The sequence below is a fragment of the Anolis sagrei genome, chromosome X (genome assembly GCF_037176765.1).
Source record: "Anolis sagrei isolate rAnoSag1 chromosome X, rAnoSag1.mat, whole genome shotgun sequence".
In the NCBI taxonomy this organism is placed as follows: domain Eukaryota; kingdom Metazoa; phylum Chordata; class Lepidosauria; order Squamata; family Dactyloidae; genus Anolis; species Anolis sagrei.
The window spans coordinates 51,185,784-51,200,247 of record NC_090034.1 but is presented as its reverse complement, the minus strand read 5'-3'; the positions used below and the strand labels follow the sequence as shown (position 1 = coordinate 51,200,247).

Here is a 14,464-nt window from a genome sequence, read left to right as displayed (position 1 = left end):
TTTCTGGCATCTGGAGGCTGTGTTCGACTCCAGCCACGAGTGTGTGCGTGTGTGCTGTCACTCCATGTTCCATGCCAAGGAGCTTTGTTGTTCTTGGAAGTCCTCCCGATTGAATTGCCGGCATGTCCTTTAGGGGCGCCTTTTATTACCTCCCCGCTTAAAGTACCTATTTCTCTATTCACATTTTTGTTTTCGATCTGTTAGGTGGGAGGGATCTGGGGTTGTCAGCGGGTGCTCACCCTGAACTGCCAATCTTTCAATCAACAGGATTTTCTGCAGCTTAGCAGTTTAACTCGCTGTGCTAAGCCTGGCCCCTTGTGATAGAACAAGTTATAATTCTCAGAAGCCCTTCCGTCTTGTGCATATTTTTCTTGAACTGGACATAGGGTCATTCAAGATGAGCAAAGCAGAAGAGAGTGTGACTATGACTTCCCTTTATTACTATTGGTCCAGCCTAGGATTGTATTGGCCTTCTTTGCTGCTGTCGGACTCACCTCCACCAGGAAATCGAAGACACGGGAGTAGAGTCCCTTGGCCAGGGCGTCCCGGGTGTAGGAGGCCTGCTCGACATTGAGAGTGACATTGATGGACTCGGAGCGTCCCCCCCATTTGCTGTCCATCTTGCGGCTGGTCAGCTTGTCATTCAAGCGGTCCTTGTCGATACCCAAAAGATAAGCCGGGAAGGCGAGTACTACAGCAGGGAAAACAACAACAGAGACATGGCTTTTAAAAAATAGTGACAGTTACCCTGTAGTTACACTTATAAAGATTAAAAATGGAGCGTTAAGATTCTGTTTCGTTTTGTATTCCGAATCTCCAAAGCTTTGTAATGGTTTCGTTCAGATTTATTCCATTAGCGGTGAGGGGGAAAATTTTGAGGCTCGTTTCTCCGTCATGTTTACGTCTTGCGGGATGAAATTTGTCACACTTGTAGACAACATTGATGTCTTTAAGCCTGCCAAGTTTCGGAATGTTTCGATAACCCACTAAGTTTTAGGAATTTTATAAAGCGTTTTTACAAATAGCCCCATTTACACATTTAAGCCTGCCAAGTTGCAGAACATTTCAGTCATCCACTAATTTTTTGGAAATTTAAAACGTTTTTACAAATGATTAAAAATTAACTACAAGAAGTATCTGCTTGATTTTCTGCACAATGAGACAACATAAGCAAGGCATCGATCCTGCAAAGTTTCAGAAAGATTTGTTCATCTACTGATTTTTAGGAATTTAAAAAACTTTCAAAAGCACACATCTTTCTCTCCTACTAACTCCACAAAAAATCACAGATGCTGAAGGGAGGAGACCAGCTTTGCGGAAAGCCATGTGATTGGCTGACGAGGAAAAAACCAGCATACAGCCACCGTTGTCAATCACATCAGCCTCCTCCCACCACAGACAATTATGGAGTATGTTTTGGAGGCTTCCACTTCCGTTTCATAGAATCATAGAGTTGGAAGAGACCTCGTGAGCCATCCAGTCCAACCCCCTGCCAAGAAGCAGGAAAATTGCATGCAAAGTAATAGTTTCGTAATGATGCGAAGGAGGTCCCATTCAGAATCATACAAATCTCTGAATTACGAAATGGAGAGTCCTTTACAGCGGACAACATGAAACAAACTCATATAGTCTGTTATGGGGCGGAGGCAATGCATTAAGGGAGTATAGGGGAAGAGGCATTCTCTGCTATGTCAAGTTCCATTCCGGTTTTGGAATATCCTTCCCTTGGGGTCATTTGAGGCCAAATCAAAGTTGTTCTTCCTAACGTTTTAACTGAATCCGAACTCCCTTAACCCGAATGCTATACTAGGCTCTTGTCTTGCCTCGTTGATACTAAATTTGCTTCTGTTTGCCTGCAACTCACAGTCAGGGTTTTCCACTTGTGCATAGTTGCCCTGCTCCTGGAAGCCAATGTTGCCCAAGTGAAGGATGCCGGCGATGATCTGTAGGACGAGTTGCTTATCTTGGCGAGCAATGCCGATTACATCCATGGCATTCTGGGGGGGGGGGGGGGGGGGAGAGAAATGAGGCAAGAAGATGGTCAAGAACGGAGGATATGAGACAAGGTCTTCTTAGTGGACACTCCTATGCAGTACCTTCCCATAGGAGGCCCGACTGGTCCCTTCCCTACTCTCTTTGAATTTACTAGGCACATTTTAATTGTTTTTGATTATTTAAATCAAGTCAGCTCTTTCACACTTGGATCCCCTATTCGAACAACTATAAGACCAGAAGCATTTGGGATTTTTCCAGAAAGGGACGTAATGACGACAAGAAGGAAAGGAAAGAAAGAACGAAACAGGAGGAAAAAAGGAGAAGAGCAGAGAGGCCTTATCGAGCAAAGACGCAAAAGGGAAACCTACAAATGTGGAGGACCAACTGTATACGCTTCAAGGCAAAACCTGTGTGTGACTGCAGAAGAGAGTGTGTCACAAATCCACTCCTGATTTTAGTCCAAACTTTGACATTGTTCTCCAAGGCGGCCATGTTTGAAGACCCGAGCGCCATAGAAAAAGCTCAACCAGAGTCAATAATATTACTCTCCGAGGGATTTTTGGGATACATGGTTCGGTAGCTTTTGACGCTCGTAACAAAAATGAGAACGGAGTCTCCTCCTAAATCTAGCTTGAAAGTAGATCAATAGGATGAGTGAGTCTTATCTATGTCAATTGATTTCCTTTTTGCAAAGGAGTGATGCTGGATCAGGCCAATATTTTTTGACATTCCATTATGTTTGTGTCGTGCAAAACCGCTCACCATGGTTTCCTGGAAGTCGCTGCGATCGTTGGTCCCATCCACAACATACGTCTCTGACTGGTTGAGGTAATAATAGTAGTCTGGGGTCATGATGCCCAAGTTGTGTTTCTGGTCCGCCGTAGCACCTTCAATGAGCTGGTGAGGGGGGAATGTCAAGAATACACAGTCAAAACCCTCCTGACAGATGGCCATCCAGTCTCTGATAAGAATCACAGAATCCCAAAGTTGGAAGAAACTCCATAGGGCCATCCAGTCTGCCGTATAAGAATACACGATTAAAGCCCTCCCAACAGATTAAAGCCCTCCCTCTTATAGAATCATAGGGATCACAAAGGCCATTCAGTATGACCCCTGTCATAGGAAACAGTCATTTGGGGCAATACCTGGCTTAACAAGTGGGTTTCGGAGGGCGCATGGGGTACTTAATGACCATAAATGAATTTGCCATCTTGTAAATACCAAAGAGAATGACAGCTATCATCGCTAGCAAAACCCAATATCCAGAAACCAATTACTCATAATTCCGGCAACTGATTACTTATGATCCCTTATTCACGAGCCCACCTTTACCTGATAGTAGATGTGGAAGTTCCTCTCGCACTCGTTCTGGCTCACCACCCGGGACTTTTCCAGCAGGAAGTTGGAGATCTTCCCTCCGTCAGGTTCCCCGCCGCGGCTGAACTGGATCTCGAAGTATTTCCCCTGAACAGGAACAACGAGAGAAGGTGGATTGATGGGAGGATTGTAGAATCATGAAGTTGGGAGAGGGGTCCGTAGAGGTCATCTGGTCCAACTCTCAAGGCATGATCTCCAGCCAAAGTTCTATAGATCTTCCCCTTGGAAGGCCTCTTATCATTTTGGGGCATTGGATTCTTATGTCCCATGGGCCCTGTTTTCAAGGATAAGACTCACAAATCGGCTGGAGTTGTTGTTCCGAACGGTCTTGGCGTTGCCGAAGGCTTCAAGCAGCGGGTTGGACTGGAGGATGATGTCCTTGACGTGCTGTGGAGAAAAAAAAAGGAGAATGGGATTTGTAGTGCTTTGAACAGGGATAATTTCTGAACAGAAATCACTCCCAAACTATTTCACATTTATTTATTTTTTGGGCCGCCATTGCTCGCAACCCCGCCTTTGGGGAGGAAGAAATGGTAACCCTTTGAAAACTACCTCTCCAATTTCCCCATCAGATTCCTTGAAGGAGACCTACCTGAACTTTTTCACCGCCACCGGACACTTTGGAAATGTAGCCCATGATGTACTTGGCAGCCACGGTTTTCCCGGCGCCACTTTCGCCGCTAAAAAACCCCAAATATTGATATTAAAGTAGAAACAAATGGTCAATGGCTTCTTCTCCTGTCCGTCCTGAGCTTCATCCCCATCTCCTCCTTCCTTTTATTCTATCGTATCCTTTCCCTTTTTCTCCTCCTTTCTCTCCATCCTCAACCTCTCTCTTTTCCTTCCTTCCTTTATCTTGATTTCCATTTTGATCTTCATCTCCTTTCTCTCTTCATCACTATCTCCTTCTTTTCTTTCTTCATGTTCATCACTATCTCCTCCTTTTTCTCCATCTATTTGTTCCTCTCCTTCTTCCTCATCCTTTCTTCCTTCTCCATCTTGGTCTCCACCTTCATCTTCATCTCTTTCTTTAATCTCTATTTCCAACACCATATTCTCCTTTTCCATCTTGATCTTCATCTCATCCTTCCTCTCCTTCTTCCTCATCATCTCTTTCTTCCCTCTTCTCCATCTTGGTCTTCATCTCCATCTTGATTATCATCTCCTTCCTCTCCTTTTTATCACCTTCTCCCCCTTCTTCATCTCCATTTCCATCACCATCTCCTCCTCTTTCTCCATCTTGTTCTCCATCTACTACTTCATCATCATCTTCTCCTTCTTCTCCAGCTTGGTCTCCATCTCCATCTTGATCTTCATCTCCTCCTTCTTCATCACCTTCTCCTTCTTCAATTCCATTTCCATGACCATGTCTTCCTCTTTCTCCATCTTGATTTCCATTGCTTTTTCCTCTCCTTCCTCACCTTTTCTTTCTTCCCCCTTCTCCATCTTGGTCTCTATTCCTCTCCCTCCATCTCATCTCTTCCCCCTTCTTCGCCTCCATTGCTATCTCTATCTTTGCCTCAATTTCCTCCCCCTCCTGCATCCCCATCTCCATCATCTCCACTTTTCTTTTTCCATCCATACCCTTCTCAAAATCCCAACCTCAGAACACTGGAATCTTGGGAGTTATAGTTTGACAACATGGGATGGAGCCTTTCAGTTACAAATATTATAAAACAACTCCCTTGGAGTGGGCAGCTGCGAGGGAGAAGGGGGAAGTTGATCCATATCCTGTGATGCTTCTGTTGCAACGTTTTGGTCGCAAAGGGGAACAAACGAAAGCAGAGGCAAAATCTAGAGCCTTTTTTCGAACTTACGGCTGGACTACAAACCCCATCATCCACATTGCTAGTCTAAACAATTCAAAAGGAAATTGGGCTCCTTACCTGATGATTACGCACTGGTTCTCTGCATCTATGAGCATGTTGCGGTACATATTGTCTGTCAAGGCATAGATATGGGGTGGGTTTTCATACTGAGCCTGGAATGGAATCAGGAAGAAGACAGAGATGAGGCCGGAAAATATATAACCATCCACCTACCTACCTATGTGTGTGTGTGTATATATATAGCTCCATTATCCATCTGCCTATCTAGCTGTCTGTCCGTCCATCCGTCCAGTCCATTTATCTGTCTGCCTGCCCTTCCATCACTCCATCCACCCATCCCACTATCTATCTATCTATCTATCTATCTATCTATCTATCCATCCATCTATCTACCCATCTATCTGTCTGTCTGTCCGTCCATTACTCCATTCATCCATCCAATTACCTCTTTCTATCCACCCACCCACCCACCCATCCATACTATTATTTATCTATCTCTATCTTCCTGTCCATCTATCCATCCCTTTATCTATCTACTCATCCCTCCCTCCCTCCTTCTATCCATCCTTCCATCTATCCATCCCTCTATCTATCTATCTATCTATCTATCTATCTATCTATCTTCAATCAATTTATCATCTGTCTCCATCTATCCATCCATCTATACATCTACTCATTCATCTCATTACCTATCTGTCTTTCCTTCTATCCCTCCACTTATACCATTACCTACCTACCTACCTATATCCATCCACCCCTCTATTTATCTATCCATCCATTCATCCCATTATTTATTTATCTATCCAGGCATGTGACATTCAAACCAAATGGAGTCTCCAAAGCTAATGCAGGATGGATTCACCTTCCTACCAAAATGGGGGGTAATAAATATAATAGAATCTAGTAGCAAGAGACCCCAAGGGCCATCCAGTCCAACCCTCTTCTGCCAGACAGGAAGATACAATTCGATCCCTCCCGACAGATGGCCAGCCTCTGCTTCTTTCCAGCCCTGTTGGGGATGCCTTTGGGGAGGAAAAAGCACCCCCAAAATAGAAATAATGGGACTCCGCGTCTCCATGCTGTACCGCTCCTTGGTAGAGTTCCACTTCTCGATCTGTAAAGTAAGGCATCTGTTTGAAGGGGTTGACGGAGATGAGGACCGGACCGATGTAAGTCTAAGGAGCTTTTGTTAAGGTCCAATGTTCAAACATCATCACAGTCAGATAGAGCACTCTTGTACAAGGAGGATCCTTCCATTGACCCAAATAGGTAAAAAACATCACCTCTCTCTTTCTCTTTCTCTTTTTTTCTAAAAACAGATATTTTGTATGGTTTCTTGTAACCACTGCAGGAGGAAGACTTCTTAAAAGCTTAGTTTCGAAAAAAGGAAGGAAGATTTCTGGTTTCTGTATGACTGTGCATTATGCTTGCTATGGGCCTTCAAGTCATTTTTGGCTCTTGTTTTTTTCCTTGCAAGATGATGATGATGATGATGATGATGATTACTATTAGTTGAGCCATGAGAAGAGGCCGGTAAGAATGAAATAATAATAATAATAATAATAATAATAATAATAATAATAAGGCTCACTTTAATTTTAAAAATCACTTTAATTTTAAAACTCAACAAAGACCCCACAGACCCAGGATTGTACAGACCTATCTCATTAATAAACCACGATGCAAAAATATTAACTGCTATACTGGCTAAAAGGATGAATAAATTATATAAATATATCACATAGGATCAGTGTGAATTTATAGGAGAAAGGCAAATGTCAAATTTAATGGGTAGGGTATTAAATGTAATTTATAGTATTAAAAAAAGAAATTAAGTGGCAGGAGTATTAGCTTTGGATATTTATAAGGCATTTGATAGTGTATCCTGGCAGACAATGACATTAATATTAGATAAATTTGGATTTGGAGAAAGATTTAGAAACCTAATTAATAAATTATATTCAAAAAATTATGCCCAAGTAATGGTGAATGATGGTTTAACAGAGAAAATAGATATAACACGAGGCACACGGCAGGGATGTCCCCTTTCCCCAATTTTATTCGCAATTGTAATGGAACTATTAGCTAATGTAATAAGAGAATAGGAAAAAAGAGAAATATAAAATATAGGGCCTTCTTGGTAGTGGCCCCTCGTCTCTGGAACTCACTTCCCAAGGACATCAGGCATGCCGCAACTCTGGCAGTCTTCAGGAGGAGCCTGAAAATGTGGTTGTTCCAGTGTGCCTTCCCAGAATAAGGAAACTCTCAGCAATATGTCCTCTAAATGCACTTTATTACTGATTTAGGATTGCCTGCATGCCTCCATCCCTCTCTGAAAACTCTATCCCAGTTATATCTTACCTGTTCATGCCCAGCATTATTTTTTAAATTTTAATTATTACATTTGGCCCAGCCATAGGTTTTTAAACGTTTGTTGTGCTACTGTCAATGTTTATTGCTTATTTTTTGTTTATGAGATTTATTTTAACTGTTTTGTATTGTTGTTTGTTATTGCTTTTATTACTGATGTATTGTGGGCTCGGCCTCATGTAAGCTGCACCGAGTCCCTTGGGGAGATGGTAGCGGGGTATAAATAAAGATTATTATTATTATTATTATTATTATTATTATTATTATTAGAATACATTTGTTTGCAGATGATACCCTTTGATCAATAAAACAATGGGAGAAAATTGAGGCTCACTTAACAGAATTTGGATTGGGTTGTTGTAGATTTTTTTGGCCATGGTCTAGAGGCATTCTCCCCTGACGTTTCGCCTGTATCTATGGCAAGCATCCTCAGAGGTAGTGAGGTCTGTTGGAACTAGGAAAAAGGGTTTATATATCTGTGGAATGACCAGGGTGAGACTCTTGTCTGCTGGAGCTAGGTGTGAATGTTTCACCTTGATTAGCATATAATGGCCTGACAGTGCCTGGAGCAAACCTTTGTTGAGAGGTGATTAGAAGTCCTTGTTTGTTTCCTCTCTGTTGTTGTGCTGTTGTAATTTTAGAGTTTTTTAATAACAGGTTTACAAATTAATTGGAACAAATCAGAAATGATGATATTTAACTATCGAGAAGAAGACATAAAAAATAAAACAGGAGGGGAAAATTAAAATTAAAGAAACAATTAAATATTTAGGGATAAATATAACTAAAGAATTAAAAAAAACTTAGAAACAAACCATTTAACCAAATTAAGAAAGGAAATTGATAAGAAATTACTGGAATATAACAAGCTCAAATTATCATGGTTTGGTAGGATAGCTTTAGTTAAAATGAAGATATTACCCAAACTAAATTTTCTATTTAGAATGCAACCTGTAGAAATTTCAGATCAAGAAATAAAAAAATGGCAAAACATGTTAAACCTGTATTGTAATGGGAACGAAAAAGCTAGAATAAATACAAGTTTATGGTATAAATTACAGAAAGAGGGAGGTCTTGGACTACCAAACCTCAAGTTATATTATAATTCAAATCAAATAAGATATATATTAGAAAGTTTAGCAAAACAAAAGAGCTTGGAGTGGCTGGAAGAAGATGATAAAAAATTAGAACTAAAATTAGAATGCATTATATTATATTATATTATATTATATTATATTATATTATAGGGATAATAGAGGAAAGGGTAAAAAGAAATGGTATAATAATTTAAACAACCCCTTTAAAATATATTTTGTTTTAGCTAATACTCGACATATCGATGATTACCATCCTATTGATGTATTTCTAATTGAAACTCTCAATAAAAATTACATATATATCTATCTATATCTATATATATATGAAATTTGGGGGAGATATAAAAAAACCCATTGGAGAGATGGTGGCAGGATATAAATAAAGTTCATTATTATTATTATTATTATTATTATTATTATTATTGCCAGGTATTTCTCCTATCATGCCAGTTTTAATGACAGAAAACTTCCCAGCAAATTTGAAAAAAGAACTTGAAGCAGAATTCAATGGAAGAGATTTAACAAAAGTAAAAGACTGGGACCTGAAGATGGTAAATATGGAAAGGATAAAAGCGGAATTAAGAGGAAGAGACTTAGATTGGTACAAGTATCTACAATCGGGTAAATGGTCCAGTGACATAAGGAAAAATTATAATGGACGTAGGGAATATACAAAAATAGAAAAGATGATAACTCAAAGGGAGACTAAAGACGAGAATGCAACATTAAAATGTACAGTAAGCGATATCTATAAATTATTATTAATGGACGAACAAGAACAAGTTTACTGGAAGGAAGTATGGGAAGTAGATTTGGGGGAAAAAGTGAATAATCAAAAATGGGCAAGTTTATGGAGTATGAGATTACTAAAAATCTATCTATCTATCTATCTATCTATCTATCTATCTATCTATCTATAAATGCTCTGTGCATAATGAGTACCTTAAAAACAAAAGAACCAATGAATGAAATCACACCAAATTTGGCAACAAAACGTCTCACAACACAAGGAATGACCATCACTCAAAAATTTATGATTTTGTCATTTGGGAGTTGTAGTTGCTGGGATTTATAATTCACCTATAATCAAAGAGCATTCTGAACTCCAGCAATGATGGAATTGAACCAATCTTGGCAACTCCCATGACCAACAGAAAATACTGGAGAGGTTTAGTGAGCATTGACTTTGAGTTTTGGAGTTGTAGTTCACCTACATCCAGAGAGCACTGTGGACTCAAACAATGATAGATCTGGACCAAACTTGGCACAAGCACTCAATACGCCCAAATATGAACACAGATGGAGTTTGGGGAAAATAGACCTTGACATTTAGGATTTGTAGTTACTGGGATTTATAGTTCACCTACAATCAAAGAGCATTCTGAACCCCACAAATGACAGAATTGGGGCAAATTTCCCACACAGAACTCCCATGACCAACAGAAAATACTTAAGGCCATCCAATCCAACTCCCTTCACCAGGGCAAGAAGATGTAATCAAAGCCCTCCTGACAAAGAGCCATCCAGCCATAGATATCGATAGATATGATTCACACCCACACAGATATAGTATCCTAGATTTGAAAGGGACTCCAAAAGAAGGACAATTATATGTTGCATGTTCCAGAGTGGGCAAACCAGACAATCTCCACATCAACACTGACCAAAAAACCACCAAGAAATAGATTTTTTGGAAAATATGGGGAAAATTTATTGAGTATGACTTTAATGAGGGAAAGGAGTAGAAGCCAACAAGAGAAACAGTGACATTTTGGAATTATGAAACAACATGAGTTGGTTGGTCCTGGTGAAGGCGGCACAAACTAAGGGTAAGGGGAAGAAGGGGAAAATGGTATAATAATAATTATAAATAAATAAAACATGTATAAGTAGATAAAAGGTGTGTGATAGAGTTGTATGTAGTATAAGTTGTAATGGAAATTTAAAAATAATGATAAGAAATATGCTTAAAGATGTTTTTGATTTTTTCTTTTACTGTTAGATTGTATATAATATGACATACTCTTTTGTCTAAGATATTGTAAAAAGAGGGAAGAATGTATGCTTATACATTTTGTTTGACAAATTTATAAATAAAAATTAAATGATAATAAGAGTTTAGTTTGGATGATATCTGGAGAAGTAGAAACGAAATGAAACGGGATTATACCTTCTACTCATTCAGACACCAATCTTGGTCAAGAATTGATATGGCATGGGTTACAGGGCAATTATCTACTAAGATTTCACAGATTAATATACTCCCAAGAGACCTATCGGACCATTGTCCAATAGAAGTAATAATAAATCACAGAAAACAACAGAGGAAATGGAGATTTGATGAGAACTCAGTTAAAAAAGAAGAAGATAGAGAATTTTATAAAAAAAATGATCCAGGAATATTTAATTTTTAATGATACAGAAGAAACGAACCCACAAATAGTGTGGGATGCAATGAAGGCGGTGTTACGAGGTCACTTGATTCAACAAGGAGCAAAGAAAAATAGAGAGAGAAACAAAAAAATGAGAGACATAATGGAAAAAATAAAAATAAAGGAAACTGAACTGAAAAAGAAACCAGATAAGAAAACCTTAATTAAGGAATTAAAAAAGTTAAAACAAGAGAGAGATGGGCTAGACCTTGAATATCAAGCAAGACAACTAAAGTTTTTGAAACAACAATCATTTGAGAACGCTAACAGATCAGGGAAATGGCTCGCAAGACAAGTACGGAAGAAGAAACAAGCTAAACAAATAACAAGAATTAAGATTGGAGACAAGGTGTTAACGACGGATAATGAAATAATTGAGGAATTCAAGAATTTTTATGGACAATTATATATTAAAGAAAATATTGACAAAGAAGAGATAATGAAATATATAGGCAAAAGGAAATTCCAAAAGATAACGGATGAAATTAGGGAGAAGCTAAACAAAGAAATTACGGTCGAAGAGATTGAGCAGGCAATAAACAAAATAGACGCCGACAAGGCACCAGGACCAGATGGATATTCAGCAGGATTTTATAAGGTATTTAAACAATCCTTAATACCTATTATGAAAAAGATTTTAAATGAGGCTATGCTTTTCCAAAAAATCCCAGATACATGGAATGAGGCGGAAGTGGTTTTAATTCATAAAGAAGGCACGCCGGAAACAGAAATTAAAAATTATAGACCTATTTCCTTGCTGAATGTAGATTATAAGATTTTTGCAAATATTTTGGCAACAAGGCTTAAAGAATTTTTAAATGATTGGATTGGGGAGGAACAGACAGGATTTCTCCCGAAGAGATCAATGAAAGATAATATACGTACAGTTGTAGACCTATTGGAGTACTATGAATCCAACCATCAAAAAGAACTTGCTATGTTATTTATTGATGCAGAAAAAGCGTTTGACAACCTAAACTGGGACTTCTTCAAAATATTAATTCAAGAATTGGATATGGGAACAAATTTTAACAATGCAATCAATGCAATATATAATTCACAAAAAGGAAAGCTAAGGATAAATGGACAATTGACGGAAGAATTCTTTATAACTAAAGGTACTAGACAAGGTTGCCCCTTATCTCCTCTTATTTTTATATTGGCATTAGAGCCATTGATGAGAGAAATAAAGGAGGATGTAAACATTAAGGGGGCAAAAGTCGGAAAATACGAATACAAAATAAGAGCTTTCGCAGATGATTTGTTAGGCATTGTAGAAGACCCAATTAAGAATATTCAACATTGGTTACAAAAACTTAACGAATATGGAAAGGTAGCAGGTCTTAAATTGAATAAAGGAAAGTCAAAAATTATAACGAAAAATGTGAAGGATGAAAAGCAAAGAAAAATACAAGAAGTTACAGGCCTTGAGATAGTTAAGAAGACGAAATATCTGGGAATTTGGATTACAGCAAAAAACAATCAGCTGTTAAAGAATAATTACGAAATGACGTGGACAAAGATCCAAAAGGACCTTCAAAAATGGAGACATCTAAAGCTTTCCCTGCTGGGTAGAATTTCTCTGATCAAAATGAATATATTGCCTAGAATGTTATTTTTATTTCAGAATATCCCTATTGTCAGGAGCCAATCCCCTTTTAAAAAATGGAATAAAGAACTTTTAAAATTTGTGTGGGCTGGGAAAAGGCCAAGAATAAAATATTTGAACCTAATAGATAGCAAGACAAGAGGAGGCCTGGATTTCCCAGATTTAAAAATATATCATGAAGCATGTGCTCTTCTCTGGATTAAAGAATGGATACTATTGGATAAAGAACAATGTTTAAATCTAGAAGGCTTTGACTTGAGAGTGGGATGGCACGCATATGTTTGGTATAATAGAGAATCTAAAGAAAAGAACTTTGGCAATCACTTTGTAAGATCATCTCTATTGCGTGTATGGCAGAAATACAAAGACTATTTTTACAAAAAGACACCACAATGGGTCTCCCCAATGGAAGCACACCAAAGAAGATTATTGGGTTGGAGAGAATGGCCCACCTATAGAGATATATTAATTAAAGAGACACAGGAGATTAAACAGTATGAACAATTAAAAGAAAAGTATAAAAACCTCACTTGGCTTCACTATCTGCAGCTGAAAGAATATTATAATCAAGATAGGAAAATAAACTTTGAATTAGAAGAAACCTTTTGGGATAAAATACTAAACATGAAAAAGAAAATAATAACAACTTTGTATAGAAAACTATTATCTTGGGCAACAGAAACAGAACAAGTTAAAAATTGTATGATCAGGTGGGCGGAGAACATAAATAAAAATTAAATGATAATAATTTGTGCCACAAATACCATCTGCCTGTGACAAAGAACTGGTGGGATCGCAAGCCTGGAAAAGTTACAGAAAAGAAACATGTCAAACTACTCTGGGACTTCCGAATTCAGACTGACAGAGTTTTGGAGCACAATACCCCCAACCACACAATTGTGTTAAAAAACAACGTATGGATTGTTGATGTTGCAATCCCAGGATTGCAGAGAAACAACTGGAAAAGCTGACACGATACGAGGATTTAAAGATCTAAGTGCAAAGACTCTGGCACAAGCCAGTAAAGGTGGTCCCAGTGGTGACTGGTACATTGGGAGCAGTGCCTAAAGACCTTGGTCTGCACTTAAACACAATCGGCGCCTACAAAATTACCAGCTGCCAGCTGCAAAAGGCCACCCTACCGGGATCTGCACACATTATTTGCCGATACATCACACAGTCCTAGACACTTGGGAAGTGTCCGACGTGTGATCCAATACAACAACCAGCATAGTGATCTTGTTTGCTGTGGACTCATCTTGTTGTGTTTCAAATTATTATTATTATTATTGTTGTTGTTGTTGTTGTTATTATTATTCTACATATCCCTCTCAGTATCTATTTTACATGCCTCCACCCAGTTTCTATTTTGCATAGCTCCGCCTCTTTATCCACATAGTTCCACCTTCTGTTCTCTGTTTTGCATAGCCTCACTTCTTTATCAGCATACCTACCCTAGGCTCTCTGTTTTGAATAGCTCCTCCTCTTCATCTGCATAGCCTCAGTTTCTATTTTGCATAGTCCCACCTCTTTATTTACATAACCCTGCCCTAGGTTCTAATCTATGGTATGCATAGCCCCAGCTCTTCATTTGCACAGTGCTGTTCTAGGTTCTCTATTTTGCATAGCTCCACCTCTTCATCTACATAGCCATGCCCAGTTTCTTTTTTTGCATAACCACACCTCTTTATCTACATAGCCCTGCCCTAGGTTCTATGTTTTGCATAGCTCCACCTCTTTATCTGCATTGCACTG

The 14,464-nt window shown here is 38.7% G+C and overlaps 1 protein-coding gene across 2 annotated transcripts in view; it reads right to left on the bottom strand.

Annotated features, from left to right (window-relative positions):
- The window catches only part of MYO1F (myosin IF), a 38,316-nt gene that overhangs the window by 16,821 nt on the left and 7,031 nt on the right, over positions 1-14,464 (bottom strand). For both annotated transcript variants that reach the window (XM_060785151.2, XM_060785150.2), the window contains 8 exons: positions 6,287-6,376; positions 5,259-5,353; positions 3,965-4,052; positions 3,670-3,759; positions 3,328-3,459; positions 2,758-2,892; positions 1,865-1,997; positions 495-691 (listed from right to left, as the gene is read on the bottom strand). In XM_060785151.2, coding sequence (XP_060641134.2) covers positions 495-691; positions 1,865-1,997; positions 2,758-2,892; positions 3,328-3,459; positions 3,670-3,759; positions 3,965-4,052; positions 5,259-5,353; positions 6,287-6,376 — 960 coding nt within the window. The remainder of the gene's footprint in view (positions 1-494; positions 692-1,864; positions 1,998-2,757; positions 2,893-3,327; positions 3,460-3,669; positions 3,760-3,964; positions 4,053-5,258; positions 5,354-6,286; positions 6,377-14,464) is intronic.